This window comes from Pseudophryne corroboree, chromosome 7, assembly GCF_028390025.1.
Source record: "Pseudophryne corroboree isolate aPseCor3 chromosome 7, aPseCor3.hap2, whole genome shotgun sequence".
Classification (NCBI taxonomy): domain Eukaryota; kingdom Metazoa; phylum Chordata; class Amphibia; order Anura; family Myobatrachidae; genus Pseudophryne; species Pseudophryne corroboree.
In genome coordinates this window covers 442,253,210-442,272,654 of record NC_086450.1, presented here as the reverse complement: position 1 = coordinate 442,272,654, position 19,445 = coordinate 442,253,210, and the positions used below count along the sequence as shown (strand labels likewise).

The 19,445-nt window shown below is 46.9% G+C and overlaps 1 protein-coding gene across 2 annotated transcripts in view; it reads right to left on the bottom strand.

Moving 5' to 3' along the window:
* Window positions 1-15,836, bottom strand: part of RPL3L (ribosomal protein L3 like) — a 46,852-nt gene extending 31,016 nt beyond the window's left edge. Inside the window, exons 1-2 of one of the 2 annotated variants that reach the window (XM_063934931.1) lie at window positions 15,777-15,836; window positions 7,244-7,436 (exon numbers count right to left, since the gene is read on the bottom strand). In XM_063934931.1, the coding sequence (XP_063791001.1) occupies window positions 7,244-7,436; window positions 15,777-15,779 (196 nt within the window). In that variant the 5' untranslated portion in view covers window positions 15,780-15,836. Of the gene's footprint in view, window positions 1-7,243; window positions 7,437-14,057; window positions 14,145-15,776 lie in introns of those variants that run through there. The other variant, XM_063934932.1, reaches the window with a different exon arrangement.
* Between the last annotated feature and the right edge of the window lie 3,609 nt (window positions 15,837-19,445).

Below are 19,445 nucleotides of genomic sequence, written 5' to 3'. Positions count from 1 at the left end.
GCAGTCCAGTTCCTGATAGTCAGATTGAAGATGTCAGTGTTGAAGTACACCAGGATGAGGAGGATATGGGTGTTGCTGGCGCTGGGGAGGAAATTGACCAGGAGGATTCTGATGGTGAGGTGGTTTGTTTAAGTCAGGCACCCGGGGAGACACCTGTTGTCCGTGGGAGGAATATGGCCGTTGACATGCCTGGTGAAAATACCAAAAAAATCAGCTCTTCGGTGTGGAACTATTTCAACAGAAATGCGGACAACAGGTGTCAAGCCGTGTGTTCCCTTTGTCAAGCTGTAATAAGTAGGGGTAAGGACGTTAACCACCTCGGAACATCCTCCCTTATACGTCACCTGCAGCGCATTCATAATAAGTCAGTGACAAGTTCAAAAACTTTGGGTGACAGCGGAAGCAGTCCACTGACCAGTAAATCCCTTCCTCTTGTAACCAAGCTCACGCAAACCACCCCACCAACTCCCTCAGTGTCAATTTCCTCCTTCCCCAGGAATGCCAATAGTCCTGCAGGCAATGTCACTGGCAATTCTGACGAGTCCTCTCCTGCCTGGGATTCCTCCGATGCATCCTTGCGTGTAACGCCTACTGCTGCTGGCGCTGCTGTTGTTGCTGCTGGGAGTCGATGGTCATCCCAGAGGGGAAGTCGTAAGCCCACTTGTACTACTTCCAGTAAGCAATTGACTGTTCAACAGTCCTTTGCGAGGAAGATGAAATATCACAGCAGTCATCCTGCTGCAAAGCGGATAACTGAGGCCTTGACAACTATGTTGGTGTTAGACGTGCGTCCGGTATCCGCCGTTAGTTCACAGTGAACTAGACAATTTATTGAGGCAGTGTGCCCCCGTTACCAAATACCATCTAGGTTCCACTTCTCTAGGCAGGCGATACCGAGAATGTACACGGACGTCAGAAAAAGACTCACCAGTGTCCTAAAAAATGCAGTTGTACCCAATGTCCACTTAACCACGGACATGTGGACAAGTGGAGCAGGGCAGGGTCAGGACTATATGACTGTGACAGCCCACTGGGTAGATGTATGGACTCCCGCCGCAAGAACAGCAGCGGCGGCACCAGTAGCAGCATCTCGCAAACGCCAACTCTTTCCTAGGCAGGCTACGCTTTGTATCACCGCTTTCCAGAATACGTACACAGCTGAAAACCTCTTACGGCAACTGAGGAAGATCATCGCGGAATGGCTTACCCCAATTGGACTCTCCTGTGGATTTGTGGCATCGGACAACGCCAGCAATATTGTGTGTGCATTAAATATGGGCAAATTCCAGCACGTCCCATGTTTTGCACATACCTTGAATTTGGTGGTGCAGAATTATTTAAAAAACGACAGGGGCGTGCAAGAGATGCTGTCGGTGGCCAGAAAAATTGCGGGACACTTTCGGCGTACAGGCACCACGTACAGAAGACTGGAGCACCACCAAAAACTACTGAACCTGCCCTGCCATCATCTGAAGCAAGAAGTGGTAACGAGGTGGAATTCAACCCTCTATATGCTTCAGAGGTTGGAGGAGCAGCAAAAGGCCATTCAAGCCTATACAATTGAGCACGATATAGGAGGTGGAATGCACCTGTCTAAAGCGCAGTGGAGAATGATTTCAACGTTGTGCAAGGTTCTGATGCCCTTTGAACTTGCCACACGTGAAGTCAGTTCAGACACTGCCAGCCTGAGTCAGGTCATTCCCCTCATCAGGCTTTTGCAGAAGAAGCTGGAGACATTGAAGGAGGAGCTAACACGGAGCGATTCCGCTAGGCATGTGGGACTTGTGGATGGAGCCCTTAATTCGCTTAACAAGGATTCACGGGTGGTCAATCTGTTGAAATCAGAGCACTACATTTTGGCCACCGTGCTCGATCCTAGATTTAAAGCCTACCTTGGATCTCTCTTTCCGGCAGACACAAGTCTGCTGGGGTTGAAAGACCTGCTGGTGAGAAAATTGTCAAGTCAAGCGGAACGCGACCTGTCAACATCTCCTCCTTCACATTCTCCCGCAACTGGGGGTGCGAGGAAAAGGCTCAGAATTCCGAGCCCACCCGCTGGCGGTGATGCAGGGCAGTCTGGAGCGACTGCTGATGCTGACATCTGGTCCGGACTGAAGGACCTGACAACGATTACGGACATGTCGTCTACTGTCACTGCATATGATTCTCTCACCATTGAAAGAATGGTGGAGGATTATATGAGTGACCGCATCCAAGTAGGCACGTCACACAGTCCATACTTATACTGGCAGGAAAAAGAGGCAATTTGGAGGCCATTGCACAAACTGGCTTTATTCTACCTAAGTTGCCCTCCCACAAGTGTGTACTCCGAAAGAGTGTTTAGTGCCGCCGCTCACCTTGTCAGCAATCGGCGTACGAGGTTACATCCAGAAAATGTGTAGAAGATGATGTTCATTAAAATGAATTATAATCAATTCCTCCGCGGAGACATTGACCAGCAGCAATTGCCTCCACAAAGTACACAGGGAGCTGAGATGGTGGATTCCAGTGGGGACGAATTGATAATCTGTGAGGAGGGGGATGTACACGGTGATATATCGGAGGGTGATGATGAGGTGGACATCTTGCCTCTGTAGAGCCAGTTTGTGCAAGGAGAGATTAATTGCTTCTTTTTTGGGGGGGGTCCAAACCAACCCGTCATATCAGTCACAGTCGTGTGGCAGACCCTGTCACTGAAATGATGGGTTGGTTAAAGTGTGCATGTCCTGTTTTGTTTATACAACATAAGGGTGGGTGGGAGGGCCCAAGGACAATTCCATCTTGCACCTCTTTTTTCTTTTCTTTTTCTTTGCGTCATGTGCTGTTTGGGGAGGGTTTTTTGGAAGGGACATCCTGCGTGACACTGCAGTGCCACTCCTAAATGGGCCCGGTGTTTGTGTCGGCCACTAGGGTCGCTAATCTTACTCACACAGTCAGCTACCTCATTGCGCCTCTTTTTTTCTTTGCGTCATGTGCTGATTGGGGAGGGTTTTTTGGAAGGGACATCCTGCGTGACACTGCAGTGCCACTCCTAAATGGGCCCGGTGTTTGTGTCGGCCACTAGGGTCGCTAATCTTACTCACACAGTCAGCTACCTCATTGCGCCTCTTTTTTTCTTTGCGTCATGTGCTGATTGGGGAGGGTTTTTTGGAAGGGACATCCTGCGTGACACTGCAGTGCCACTCCTAAATGGGCCCGGTGTTTGTGTCGGCCACTAGGGTCGCTAATCTTACTCACACAGTCAGCTACCTCATTGCGCCTCTTTTTTTCTTTGCGTCATGTGCTGATTGGGGAGGGTTTTTTGGAAGGGACATCCTGCGTGACACTGCAGTGCCACTCCTAAATGGGCCCGGTGTTTGTGTCGGCCACTAGGGTCGCTAATCTTACTCACACAGTCAGCTACCTCATTGCGCCTCTTTTTTTCTTTGCGTCATGTGCTGATTGGGGAGGGTTTTTTGGAAGGGACATCCTGCGTGACACTGCAGTGCCACTCCTAAATGGGCCCGGTGTTTGTGTCGGCCACTAGGGTCGCTAATCTTACTCACACAGTCAGCTACCTCATTGCGCCTCTTTTTTTCTTTGCGTCATGTGCTGATTGGGGAGGGTTTTTTGGAAGGGACATCCTGCGTGACACTGCAGTGCCACTCCTAAATGGGCCCGGTGTTTGTGTCGGCCACTAGGGTCGCTAATCTTACTCACACAGTCAGCTACCTCATTGCGCCTCTTTTTTTCTTTGCGTCATGTGCTGATTGGGGAGGTTTTTTTGGAAGGGACATCCTGCGTGACACTGCAGTGCCACTCCTAAATGGGCCCGGTGTTTGTGTCGGCCACTAGGGTCGCTTATCTTACTCACACAGTCAGCTACCTCATTGCGCCTCTTTTTTTCTTTGCGTCATGTGCTGATTGGGGAGGGTTTTTTGGAAGGGACATCCTGCGTGACACTGCAGTGCCACTCCTAGATGGGCCAGGTGTTTGTGTCGGCCACTAGTGTCGCTTAGCTTAGTCATCCAGCGACCTTGGTGCAAATTTTAGGACTAAAAATAATATTGTGAGGTGTGAGGTATTCAGAATAGACTGAAAATGAGTGGAAATTATGGTTTTTGAGGTTAATAATAATATGGGATCAAAATGACCCCCAAATTCTATGATTTAAGCTGTTTTTTAGTGTTTTTTTAAAAAAACACCCGAATCCAAAACACACCCGAATCCGACAAAAAAAATTCGGTGAGGTTTTGCCAAAACGCGGTCGAACCCAAAACCCAAAACCCGAAAAATTTCAGGCGCTCATCTCTACTTTCCACATCATAACCCTAACTCTCCCCTCCCGCAGCATAACCCTAACCCTCTCTTCCCGCAGCATAACCCTAACCACCCCTGCAGCCTAATCCTCCCTTCTCGCAGCCTAACCCTAACCCTCCCTTCCCGCAGCCTAACCCTCCTATCCCACAGCATAACCCTAACCCTACCTCCCCCCGCAGCGTAACCCTAACCCTCCCTTTCTGCAGCCTAAGCCTAACCCTTCTCCCACCCCCCACTGCAGCCTATCCTTACATTCTGGATGTCGGCTGTCATGATTCCGGCGTCAGCATTGTGACAGCTGTCGGGATTTCGGCGCCGGTTCTCTGACCATCAGGATCCGGATGTCGGGATGCCAACTACATCCCATATAAAGAAATCCAGAAAACATGACATGTTGTGGGTACTTGAGGATTGGAGTTGAGAACCAATGTAATAAGCAATACTAGGATGGCTAGTAAACAGCTTCATTGCATTAACGTTCAGTCATGTCCAAGGCATCCACTTTAGGGGGCATTTCCACCTTCATACAACTTTAATTTCTGTACTTTCCTTCTTGTAACTTAACAACAAATAACAACTCAATATAAATAAAAACCCTATGAAGGCTTTGCAGAGTATGAATCTCTTTGTTCCAGGAATCTTAGTGATGTGCACCGGACATTTTTCGGGTTTTGTGTTTTGGTTTTGGATTCGGTTCCGCGGCCGTGTTTTGGATTCGGATGCGTTTTGGCAAAACCTCCCTGAAATTTTTTTGTCGGATTCTGGTGTGTTTTGGATTTGGGTGTTTTTTACAAAAACCCCTCAAAAACAGCTTAAATCATAGAATTTGGGGGTCATTTTGATCCCATAGTATTATTAACCTCAATAACCATAATTTCCACTCATTTTCAGTCTATTCTGAACACCTCACACCTCACAATATTATTTTTAGTCCTAAAATTTGCACCGAGGTCGCTGGATGACTAAGCTAAGCGACCCAAGTGGCCGACACAAACACCTGGCCCATCTAGGAGTGGCACTGCAGTGTCAGGCAGGATGGCACTTCAAAAAAATAGTCCCCAAACAGCACATGATGCAAAGAAAAAAAGAGGCGCAATGAGGTGGCTGTGTGACTAAGCTAAGCAACCCAAGTGGCCGACACAAACACCTGGCCCATCTAGGAGTGGCACTGCAGTGTCAGACAGGATGGCACTTCAAAAAATAGTCCCCAAACAGCACATGATGCAACGAAAAAAAAGAGGTGCTCCAAGGTCGCTGGATGGCTAAGCTAAGCGACCCAAGTGGCCGACACAAACACCTGGCCCATCTAGGAGTGGCACTGCAGTGTCAGACAGGATGGCAGATTTAAAAAATAGTCCCCAAACAGCACATGATGCAAAGAAAAAAAGAGGTGCCTGACTTAAACAAACCACCTCACCATCAGAACCCTCCTTGTCAATTTCCTCCCCAGCGCCAGCAACACCCATATCCTCTTCCTGGTGTACTTCAACAGTGACATCTTCAATTTGACTATCAGGAACTGGACTGCAGGTGCTCCTTCCAGCACTTGCAGGGGGCGTGCAAATGGTGGAAGGCGCAACCTCTTCCCGTCCAGTGTTGGGAAGGTCAGGCATCGCAACCGACACAATTGGACTCTCCTTGGGGATTTGTGATTTAGAAGAACGCACAGTTCTTTGCTGTGCTTTTGCCATCTTAACTCTTTTAAGTTTTCTAGCAAGAGGATGAGTGCTTCCATCCTCATGTGAAGCTGAACCACTAGCCGTGAACATAGGCCAGGCCCTCAGCCGTTCCTTGCCACTCCGTGTCGTAAATGGCATATTGGCAAGTTTACGCTTCTCCTCAGACGATTCTGATTTAGATTTTTGGGTCATTTTACTGAGCTTTATTTTTTTTTATTTTACATGCTCTCTACTATGACATTGGGCATCGGCCTTGGCAGACGACGTTGATGGCATTTCATCGTCTCGGCCATGACTAGTGGCAGCAGCTTCAGCACGAGGTGGAAGTGGATCTTGATCTTTCCCTATTTTACCCTCCACATTTTTGTTCTCCATTTTTTAATGTGTGGAATTATATGCCAGTAATATATCAATAGCAATGGCCTACTACTATATATACTGCGCACAACTGAAATGCACCACAGGTATGGATGGATAGTATACTTGACGACACAGAGGTAGGTAGAGCAGTGGCCTTCTGTACCGTACTGCTATATAGTATATACTGGTGGTCAGCAAACTGTGCAAAACTGAAATACATCACAGGTATGGATGGATAGTATACTTGACGACAAAGAGGTAGGTAGAACAGTGGCCTTCTGTACCGTACTGCTATATATTATATACTGGTGGTCAGCAAAATTATGCACTGTACTCCTACTATATACTACAATGCAGCACAGATATGGAGCGTTTTTCAGGCAGAGAACGTATAATACTGGTGGTCACTGGTCAGCAAAACTCTGCACTGTACTCCTCCTATATAATACTGCTGGTCCCCAGAATAAAGATATTTGCACTGCAGCCCCCTGAAACAAAGTGAGAGGACGCCAGCCACGTCCTCTCACTATCATTTCCAATGCACGAGTGAAAAATGGCGGCGACGCGCGGCTCCTTATATAGAATCCGAATCTCACGAGAATCCGACAGCGGGATGATGACGTTCGGGCGCGCTCGGGTTAACCAAGCAAGGCGGGAGGATCCAAGTCTGCCTCGGACCCGTGTAAAAAGGGTGAAGTTCCGGGGGGTTCGGATTCCGAGGAACCGAACCCACTCATCACTATCCAGGATATGAGATTTCGCTGGGATAGCCGGTCAGGTCCGGCATTCCGGGATCCAGACCGTTCCAGTTTTTACCCAATCCCGATTTTGCTATGACAGACAGCGGTGTAGATATGGGGCTGTTATCCTGTATATCCTTTCTATGTAATCATTGCTCTACTTACTGAGGCCTGGTCTGTGGATCTCTCGCAGAGTGTGCGTCATCCCGGCCTTGTACCCCAGGAAAGCTGTGAGGTGGACCGGTTTACTAGGATCATCCTTGGGCCACGTCTTCACTTTACCGCGGTGGCGCTTGCTGCGCTTGTGGGGCAGAAACCCCAGGTGGCCATGACGAGGGGCTGAAAACTTCCGATGAGACTATAAAGGATATTGGGGAGAAGATAAAGCATTTTAGTACATGTCGGTCTCATGTGGATAACAGTTGCTTTTCAGTCTGTGCCGTACTTCTACTCTATCTGTTGCCTACATAGTGGGGCTGATGCGAGTACCTAACGAGCCTATTCCAGACAAAAGCACATACGGAAATACTTACATCCCATTTGCACTGTGTACCATGTATTTTAAATACAACAGATGCTCTTTAAATCTAAAGACGTAGTTGCACTGATCCAGGCGGCCATGTTGGTTTGTCTTAATACATGCTGTGTCGGAATAGCGCCGCTGAGTATGGACGTCTCAGTAGGCTAAAAATAGGTCACGGCATTTGTGGTGGTGTATCTACCTCTGAATCAGCCCCGAGATCTCTCACTTTGATTCAAGTGGTTTCCGCGCTCAAGCATGTTCCTGAAGAAAGTGCACCTTGATCATTAAGGGGTCTATTTACTAAGTCTTGGAGTGTGATAAAGTGCACTGAGATAAAGTACCAGCCAATCAGCTCCTAACTGTCATTTTTCAAACTCAGCCTGTGACATGACAGTTAGGAGCTGGTTGGCTGGGACTTTATCTCTGTCCACTTGATCTCCGTCCATAAATAGACCCCTAAGTCAGAGCCAATCAGGAAGCTCCTCAGTGTTCCCATGATGGCAGAGGAGGGGAGGAGGGTGGGGATTGTGCTGTGAACACGCAGGCTGTGGAGAAGGGCATCTTAAAGCCTCTCAGCCTGAAGAATAAAACTAAGGGAAAATGGACAGCGTTATAGGGCTGATTCTGGGTCACACATAAAGTGGCTGTACCTTCCACTAATGCGAGAATAGGTAGGTCTTATTCAAGGTTTTTGCATGTGCAGAAACCCAAGCCACTCGCTGATTTTCTGCTGGACACCCCAATGGTCATCATTAGAAGCAGCACTTGCTCCAGTTAGATGCAAGACATCCGTGAAAAACAGTCTTCCCTTCCCCGTACGCAGGACTTGCATGGAACTATATGGGCCCTACACACTGGCAGATTTCACTGAACGATATGAACGTTCTCGTTCATTAATGAGCGAGAACTCGTTCATATCATTCAGTGTGTAGGCACCAACGATTAACAATGTGCGGCCCCGCGCTCGTTCATCGTTGGTGCCCCGTCGCTTATGCATGCAGGCCAATATGGACGATCTCGTCCTTATTAGCATGCACTGCTATGGAGCCTCAGCCGGGTGACGGGGGAGTGAAGAAACTTCACTCCCCCCGTCACTACCCTTCCCCGCCGTCGGGTCGCCCGCCAGCCGTATCGGCCGTCGGGCACCTCGGCGGCACATCGCCATATGTGTAGGGCCCATTAGAGACACCCAAACGGCACTCCCACAAGTCAGCACAGTTCCGTGCACCTGCATTGTAGCCACATTGTTGCCGCCCTGAAACACTCAATTTCACAGAAAAACAGATTCGGACAAGTTCCGTCCAATTTGATATTTGCGTTCGTGCACAGAGATTCATCCAACTCTGAATCAGAACCTGCGTGTCTCCTGTCTGCTAACCATAGTAAACAATATTAAAAAAAACACTGATCATTGTTTCATGGATTTGCAAGTTCAGATAGTTATCATGGAGGTTTCAACTGCAATGGTGCCTTTCTCATCCCTTACCATCGGGGTCATTCGCTAGCAGTTTTTAGCAGCCGTGCAAACGCTATGCCGCCGCCCACTGGGAGTGTATTTTAGCTTAGCAGAAGTGTGTACGGTTGTATCGCAGAGCGCCTGCAAAAATGTTTTGTGCAGTTTCAGAGTAGCTCAAAACCTACTTGCGATCACTTCAGCCTATTCAGTTCCGGATTTGTTGTCACACACCCGGCCAGCATTCACCCAGCCACGCCTGCGTTTTCCCAAACACTCCCTTAAAACGGTCAGTTGCCACCCAGAAACGCCCACTTCATGTCAATCACTCTGCGGCAACCAGTGCGACTGAAATGCATCGCTACACCCTGTGCAAAACTACATCATTTGTTGTGCCCATACGTCGCGCGTGCGCATTGCTGCGCATAGCTGCGCATACGCATGTGCAGAACTGCCGATTTTTAGCCTGATCGCTGCGCTACGAACAAATGCAGCTAGCGATCAACTCGGAATGACCCCCTATATACAGTATATAATGACATTATTAAAATACATTATTGTAGGCATCATTAGATATTGGGGGTGATTCAGACCTGATTGCTGGGCTGCAAACTTTGCTGTCCTGCGTTCAGATAGTCGCTGCCCCCAGAGGGAGTGTAAATTCGCCGTGCAAGTGTACGCCGAGCTGCAAAAATCCACTGTGTGCAGTGTGTGCGCAGCCCAGGACTTACTCCTACAGTGCGATGAGAACAGGCTGATCGGGGCCGGAGCTGACCTCAGACACCCTCCCTGAAAACACTTGGGTACGCCTGCGTTTTTCCGGACACTCCCAATAAACGGTCAGTTACCACCCACAAACGGCCTCCTCCTGTCAATCACCTTGAGAACGCCTGTGCGATCGGATTTTTCGCACCATCCTGTCGCGGACCGGCGATGCCCTTTGTTGTTGTCCGACGCCTGTGCGCATTGTGGTTTATACGCATGTGCAGTGACTACCTGATCGCCCACTGTGCGAAAAACTGAATCAACCCATTATACAATATTGTAGGCATTATTACATATTAACTTCAAGAATGTTTTATTAAATATAACTTTTCTTTATTATAATAATACTAATAATAATATGCCACAAAAATTGCTGTCTGAGGCCCTTATTTAGTAAGGATCGCAATTTCTGCTAAAAAGCAGGTGCTGCGATCAAATAGTTTCCGCCCAGAAACAGAGAAAAAACGTCCATTGCAGAAATTACGAATGCATCGCAGTAAGCGGTCTGATTGCAAAACAATACGCAATTACTGGAAGCAAGGTCGCCCACAATTCTTGCGACACAAGAGGCTGGAGGGTGTCATGGCTGATGTCAGAGGCCCTCCTTAAAAACGCCTGGGCACGCCTGCATTTTTTTTTAGACACACACACACAGAAAACGGCAGGTTTCCGCCCAGAAACGCCGTCTTCCTGTCACTCAAACAGCGGCTGCATTGCGATCACAATGTGTATGCATTTTCTGTCGCAATTTTTACTCACGCGTGCGCAATGCGAACGCTGCACACGTGTAGTCGTTTGATAATCGGCCAGATTGCCAGTCACAAATTTTGCAATCCTTACTGAATGAGGTCCTAAGACAGTGACAGCCTCCTGAGAAATCACTTGCACCAAGCAGGTTCACCAATGGTCTGGATTTTGGTAACAATGTGGCTAATTCGGGTTGGATTGCAAAATTTGCGATACACAATCTTGCCGATTATTGAATGTTCAAACTGCGCACGCTCTATCAAAAATAGCGACTAAAAATGCATACACATTGTGATCGCAATGCAGCCGCTGTTTGAGTGACAGGAAGCTGGCGTTTCTGGGTGGAAACCCACCATTTTCTGGGTGTGTCTGAAAAAACGCAGGTGTGCCCAGGCGTTTTTAAGGAGGGCCTCTGACGTCAGCGATGACCACCTCCTGCCTCTTGTTTAGCAATAATTGTGGACGACCTTGCCTGGCGCAGATCGGAAAAATCTTCGATATTCCGGTAATTGCGTATGGTTTTGCGATCAGCCACATACTGCGATGCATTCACAGTTTTTACGATGGGCGGTTTTTTTTTCTATTTCTTCCAACTATTTGCTTGCAGAAACTGCTCTTTAGCAGAAACTGCAATCCTTACTGAATCGGGCCTAATATGCTGTTAAAGCAATTTGGTGCTTACGGTGTTCTCCATGTAACTAAACGGCTGATGCAGTGACTGAGAGCTTGTTAAATACAAATAAAAATAAAAGGTCAATTAAAACAACCTCTATGTACCTGTCAACTGCATCTAGGATTCTATGCAGAATTTAGAGTAAATTCACTGAGCAAGCCGCCTTTTCTTGGCGCATTTAGGCAAGAAATTTAAAGCGGCAATGAAATTTAAAGCAAACCACACCATGGGGGTAATTCCAAGTTGATCGCAGCAGGATTTTTTTTAGCAGTTGGGCAAAACCATGTGCACTGCAGGGGGGACAGATATAACATGTGCAGAGAGAGATAGATTTGAGTGGGGTGCATTCAAACTGAAATCTAAATTGCAGTGTAAAAATAAAGCAGCCAGTATTTACCCTGCACAGAAATAAAATAACCCACCCAAATCTAACTCTCTCTGCAAATGTTATATCTGCCACACCTGCAGTTCAAATGGTTTTGCCCAATTGCTATCAAAATTGCTGCTGCGATCAACTCAGAATTAGGCCCCATGTTTTGTTTGTGGATAGTATTGCCGTTAAAAACATTCTGCTTAGTAAATAAACTCTTTTGTCTCTTCTCTTTTGGCTGGAGCTCTATTTATCATATGCAACAAGTTTTATCATTCATAACAAGTTTTTGCACTTGTTGATCAATGAGCCCCTGAGTTTGAAGAATGACAGTTAGGAGCTGATTGGTTGGCACTTTATTTCTCTCCACTTTATCACTCTCCAAGTTTTGATAAATCTCCACCAGTGTTTCAAACAATTCTCAACTGGACCAGGTCCTCATAATGAAGGTCGTGTGTAAAGTGGACGGGTGTTGTCCTGCAGTAATGCTGTAAAACGATCCATCTGCTCCCCTGAGGTCACTGTCCTGTAAATATACCGGCTTATTTATATTCTCATTGCACATGAAGTCATCAGGACCACGTAAACAGCAGCCCGGGACCGTCTCATCCAAACAAGGGTGAAGCCAATCTTACTCCTTTCACATCACTCAAATAACCCGGTATCGACCCGGCAATGGTGGTCATTCCGACCTGATGGCACGCCGCACTTCTTCGCAGCGGTGCGATCGGGTCGGAACTGCGCATGCGCGGCGTTGCTTGCCGGGCAACGACGCCGGGAACCAGGAAAGCGGTCGCAGCGGCGACCGCAAGAAGATTGACAGGAGGAAGGCGTGTCGGGGCGTCAACTGACCGTTTTCCGGGAGTGGTCCAGCGAACGCAGACGTGTACAGGCGTTTTGAGGGCGGATGTCTGACGTCAAATCCGGGACCTGCATCGCTGGATCCGTCACAAATGGTAAGTGGGTCTAGGGCTGGTCTTGTTTTGCTAGAAACATTTTTAGCATAGCAGGGCTGCACTAGCGTTCGTAGCCCTGCTATGCTAAAATACACTCCCCAATAGGCGGCGTCAGGTTGATCGCACCAGCAGCAAAAAGTTGCTACGTGCGATCAACTCGGAATGACCCCCAATTTGCGGTGTCAAAGCGCCAAGTCCGAATTCCCGAGTCGCCTGACCCGGTAATCCAACCCGGGTTATAAATAGTGTTATTCCCGGGTTGAATACCGGGTCAGTGGCTTGAGTAAACGGATTCCCGGGTCGATGCGACCCAGGACCTGTTTACTAGATAGCGAGAGGCAGCGCGGAGATGAGATTATCTTCCAGCTGCTATGGCAACCCGACCCGGCATATTGCAGGGTCGGACTGCCAGCGAAAGTGGTAGGAGAGTCTCCAATGCTGGATCCCACCTGGGAAGGACTCGTTTCCAATTCCCGGGTGGGATCCGGCATTGGAGATCTGAAAGGGGTACCTGTTATGTCTATAAAAAATATTAGTCCAAATAATATCTTACATCCTAATATGGTAATTATAATATGTATACTGTATGCTGGCATAGCTGCTGATACTGAGATTCAATGACTGCATTTATTGTATGAAATGGCCATTGAAGCATGCTCTGACTATGATGGGATGGGAGTAGGGAACATCTCTGGTTCCTGCTAGGCACAGGGACACTCTCTCCTCTGTGGAAGCACCTGTGGTGAAATCTCCAAGATTCCCAGGGGAAGTAGAATGAATGGTCCTTGGGCAAGTAGTTAGTTTGTTGACGGGTAGAATGTTAACAATTAGTACACAGACTGTAATGCCAAAGGCATAGCATTGGCACAGTACTAATGCTAACTAAAGCATTAAAGCTTTGAACATGATGCTTTCCCACATTCTACAAGCCAACAAATCACAGCACTCCCAGAACTTGCATATCTTCCAACAAGTCCAGTGTCTGATCCGTGGAAACAGTGCCCAAAATTATCAGAAACCCACACCAATTATCGAAATGCCCTTTGGCGCAAAAAGCCTCAACGCTCTGCCATGTAAGTCCCACCTCTTCCATGTAAACTCTACCATTTTCCATGTAATTCCACCCTGTTTCATGTTAGCTCCACCTTTTTCCATGTAAGACACACCCTCATCCATGTAGGCCCACCCTCTTTGATATAAGCTCCACCATTTTCCATGTTATTCCACGTTCCGTGTAAGCCCAAGCTTTGTTCCATGTAAGCCTCACCCTTTCCAGAGTCCTAAACTTGGGACTGTAATGCTGAAATCAGGAAAGTTGGGATGGTCATCAAATATTGGTGGCTGCAACCTTCTTTACAATGGTATGTAACCAAATGGTGGTCTAACCATTGATGGTTAGCCAGTGTGCAGGCGCAGTGAACTTTGGGCGCTTGTGAAAATACCTCTGCTGTGGACAGTGGGGTAAGTAAGCCATTGAAAAGTGGTTACTGACCATCAATTTCTGATGGCCATCCCTGCTTCAAAGGGAATTAATGCTTGGGGACCTGGTCCCTACTTCACAGGGCCTGGTCCAGTTCCTGTGTGTCCAGCATTGAAGAAGTGCGCTGTATAAAGTAAAAGGAAGACTCAACTGTGCTGGTTGTTGCATGAAGAACTTATGGTTCATTTACAAGCCACAAATAATACGGGGCCATATTGCATTTATTTGTCCGCATAGCTCATTTCAGGGTACAAGCCCACTAGCCAATTTTTGATAATAGCCCCATCATAGCAATCTGTGCCTATATTCCATTCATTCATTCATTCAAACTTTTAAACTTTTCTCCTACAATACCAAAGATGAGGCTAGGTATTTAACAACTCTAAGCAGACTATAGACTCAAAGAAAAAGCTGAGTGACAAACACAGGGAGACCACTCCGATACTTTCCTCATAAGTGACATGCACTCAGATGGAAACCCTCAATTGCTACAGTACCAAGCTACACCTCACCAGGAGCCTCCATCTTGGCTCAGAATTCTATGTGCTTACTCACAAGAACAGCGCCTGACACCACAAAAGGGGAAGATCATATTCACATACAAAGTACTCTTAAAGGGTGCTGACCAAAGGTGTAACGCTATATCCATACATTAGGGGGAACCTGCCCATGTAGTCCATCCTCCAGTGGCCGGTTGCTGCAGAGGTGGGCAATCTAATGTCTCACCTCCCCTCCAGGCCCCTGATGAGTTCAGAGGTCCACCTTTAGATACTGTTACCTATGAGAAGCTTTTCCATCAGACTTGGTGGGTGGGAGAAGATACATCTAATCTTCTGAAGAGGATAACAAACATCTATGCAACAATTCCTATCAAAGCAAAACCCATCTGGATATTTATAAGGGGTCTATTCATGAAACAGTGAAAAGAGTGGAGAAGTGATCCAGTGGAGAAGTTGAGAAGTTGCCCATGGCAACCAATCAGCTGCTGAGTATAATTTTATAGAATGCACTTTCTAAATGTTACCTCAACACTGATTGGTTGCCATGGGTAACGTCTCCACTGGCTCACTTCTCCACTCTTTTCACTGCTTCATATATGGACCCCTGAATAACACAATCACTGAGGCTACTGTACTTTTGAGAGCCATACAAAATACAAAATTGACTCATTAGCTAACAATACATTTTTTGCCATAAAATTGTCACTAGAATAGAGCAACCAATCAGGCCCTTCTTTATACTTCAAATTGATTTCAATGGCACCTGCACACCTATATAGTCCGCCCTGTGCGCCTCAAGATCATTATCTTCAGAAGCATAGCAGCAAAGGGTCTCATTTTACCCTATCAATCCAGTGGCACTTCCCACCACTATCAGTGGGTGCTGGTACGCAGTATGGGTGAATGGGTGAAGGGTGACATTAGAAGATAGTGCCTGGTTCTGGTCAGAACTTGTCCTGGTGCTGATTTCTAGTTGAATAAAGAACAACCTGCAGTAGCCACAGCACAGAAGAATCCCACGCTGTCATTCTATACCTGCTTTCATCAGGAACTTCTATTTCTACCAAACCAATGACCTGCTTCCACAGAAAAAATAAATTTTGCACCAAGTCAAGATAAGTCCATGACTTATGAATATGAAGCAAAAGGTACAGACAGTTATTCCCATATGCAGCTGCTATGAAGACATTACTGCTAACTGCCATGCACTGCTAGAGGCACACATACAGACCATAGGACTTTTCCCGGAGCTGGCTGGCGAGGAAAGAGGCTTTGCCAAGAACTCATCCAACTCTGATACTTAAGAAGTTAGAGATACAAATTTAGCACCAGGCTTCATAACCTTCTATATTCATTTCAGAGGCACGGGGTATGCTGGGAACCTGTGATATTAATCAGAGCTTTCATGGGGAAGGTCAGTTGACTAAGTGCTTATTTAATCCCTGGGGCAAGTTAACCTAGAAAGGTGTCTCTATTCATACAGAGACTGCTACTGTGAGAGCTTACTGTGCATCGTATCGCCTGGATGATAATGAATGAATGAGGGAATGAGCCGGGTTCTCGCCCAGAGTGATTTTATAATAGTAGTCTTACAGGTGGATATTGTAAAAGGACTGCAATAGTATGGGAGGTAGACATATTCATACAGGGTTCTACAGCATTAATCAATAGACGCTGCACAGACATTTGCTGAGTATGAATATTATTAACCACCCTGTTGTGCTACCGCTAAGATTTGGTTCAAGAGCTGACACTCTAGGAAGTCTTCAGTCACTCCTTGAGTATAATGACAACAGTAATGTATCAAATATACTGTTAACTAAACAATTGCCAGTATTTATTTATGTAACATTTTTAGAGACCAAGCCTGTTTGGCACGTGAAGTCTTTAAGAACACAAACGCAGAATGATTTGGAGTTTTAATATGACAAAAAATGGAAGTTGACATATATTCATATAGGGTTCTACAACATTACACAACATTAGACACTATTGAGATAAATGCTAAGAAGGAATATTACACATTTTCAAAAAGTTGGGGCCTGTTGAGCATTTCTTCTCTAATTGGGAACTGCCCTCTGGATCACTGACAGAACAGATCTGTCTCTGACTTCTGACAACAAAAAGATTAAAGAGAAAATGAACTGCAAACAATGGCCCTCATTCCGAGTTGTTCGCTCGTTAATTTTTTTTTCGCAACGGAGCGATTAGTCGCTAATGCGCATGCGCAATGTCCGCAGTGCGACTGCGCCAAGTAAATTTGCTATGCAGTTAGGTATTTTACTCACGGCATTACAAGTTTTTTTCTTCGTTCTGGTGATCGTAATGTGATTGACAGGAAGTGGGTGTTTCTGGGCGGAAACTGGCCGTTTTATGGGAGTGTGTGAAAAAACGCTACCGTTTCTGGGAAAAACGCGGGAGTGTCTGAAGAAACGGGGGAGTGTCTGGGCGAACGCTGGGTGTGTTTGTGACGTCAAACCAGGAACTAAACTGACTGAACTGATCGCAGATGACGAGTAAGTGTGGAGCTACTCAGAAACTGCTAAGAAGTGTCTATTCGCAATTCTGCTAATCTTTCGTTCGCAATTTTGATAAGTTAAGATTCACTCCCAGTAGGCGGCGGCTTAGCGTGTGCAAAGCTGCTAAAAGCAGCTTGCGAGCGAACAACTCGGAATGAGGGCCAATGACTGTTGTTTATAAGTTATGGCACGACAACTCTCAGCAGTGCATATTTGACGTACAGTGGGCGTTTTCGCTCAGCAGGCGATCATGGATAGACTGCGCATGCACCCCAATGCGCATGCGCGTTGGCAAATAACAACAGGCATCGCCGAACAGCGACAGGCTGGTGCGAAAATTTTGAGCGCACGGGCGTTCGCAAGGTAATAGACAGGAGGATGCCGTTTGTGGGTGGTAACTGACCATTTACTGGGTGTGTCCGGAAAACGCAGGCGTTCCCAAGCGTTTTCAGGGAGGGTGTATGAGATCAGCTCCGGCCCCGATCAGCCTGTTTTAATCACACTGTAGGAGTAAGTCCTGGGCTGCGCACACACTGCACACGATAGAAAAATAATTCAATGGTGAGTGCGGTGCGAACAGATTTGCAGCTGTCTGCTGACTGAGGGATTTTTTGCAGCTCTGCGTACACACGCGATCGCACACTTGCACAGTGAATATATACTCCCCTTGGGCGGCGACTATCTGAACGCAGCACAACAAATGTAGCAGCCCAGCAATCAGGCCTGAATCACCCCCAAAGTTACTTCTGGTCAAAACTTCAATAACCATGATGTGTGCTATGCCTCTCATATAACTTTGTACTGAAGGCTATATATTATTATTATTATTATTATTATTATTATTATCCTTTATTTATATGGCGCCACAAGGGTTCCGCAGCGCCCAATTACAGAGTACATAAACAAATAATCAAACAGGAAAATAGCAACTTACAGTTGACGACAATATAGGACAAGTACAGGGTAAATAAACAAAGCTACATCAGCAGATGACACTGGAATAAGTATCAGGTGGCAGAAGACTGCTGGATTTGGTGCAGCTGAAGATTATTAAAGTAAGAAAAGGGTAAGCACATGAGGGGAAGAGGGCCCTGCTCGTGAGAGCTTACATTCTAAAGGGGAGGGGTAGACAGACAGGGGTGAGACAGATGGGGTACATAGAGAGCGTGGAACAGAGGTTTAGGATGAGATTTGGCTGGGTTTGGTGAAAAAGTGGGTCTTGAGAGCCCGTTTGAAGTTTTGTAGAGAGGTGGAGAGTCTGAGGGGGAGAGGTAGGGAATTCCAGAGAAGTGGTGCAGCGCGTGAAAAATCTTGGAGGTAGGAGTGGGAGGAAGTAATCCGTAGGCAGGAGAGTCGACGAGCATTAGCAGAGCGAAGAGGACGGGTGGGAGTGTAGAGGGAGAGGAGTGGGTGAGGGCTTTGTAAGCGAGTGTGAGAAGCTTGAAATGGATTCTGAAAGGGAAGGGGAGCCAGTGAAGGTCTAGTAAGAGAGGAGAGGTGGACGTAGTGCGTTTGGTGAGGAAAATGAGCCGGGCAGCAGCATTGAGGATAGATTGGAGTGGAGAGAGGTATTTGTCAGGAATGCCAGTCAGGAGGAGATTACAGTAGTCCAGTCTGGAGATGACCAGTGAGTGGATAAGAGTCTTAGTAGCATCCTGGGTCAGAAAGGGTCTGATCCTGGAAATATTTTTTAGATGAAAACGGCAGGTTTGTGAGAGGTGCTGAATGTGTGGTTTGAAGGAGAGGGAGAAGTCAAGGATTACTCCAAGACAGCGCACTTGGGGGGTAGAGGAGATAGTAGTGCCATCAATAGATAATGAGATTGTAGGAGGTGAGGTTATGCGGGAGGGAGGGAAGATGATCAGCTCGGTCTTAGACATGTTAAGTTTAAGAAAGCGCTGGGACATCCAGGAAGAGATAGCAGAGAGACAGTTGGAGATACGAGTGAGGAGAGTAGGTTAGAGGTCTGGAGAGGAAAGATAGATTTGAGTGTCATCAGCATAGAGATGATATTGGAAGCCAAAAGAACTAATGAGCTTACCTAGTGAGGACGTATAGAGAGAGAAGAGAAGAGGACCAAGGACAGAACCTTGGGGTACCCCTACAGTTAGTGGAAGTGAGGGGGAGCTGGAGTCATGAGAGGAGACAGAGAATGAACGGTCAGAAAGGTAGGACGACAACCAAGAGAGGGCAGTGTCACGCAGACCAATGGAGTGAAGGATTTGCAGTAGGAGAGGATGGTCCACAGTGTCAAAAGCAGCAGAGAGATCAAGTAGAATAAGTAGAGAGTAGTGTCCCTTAGATTTAGCAGCATGGAGGTCATTGCATACTTTTGTAAGGGCAGTTTCAGTGGAGTGGAGTGGACGGAAGCCAGACTGGAA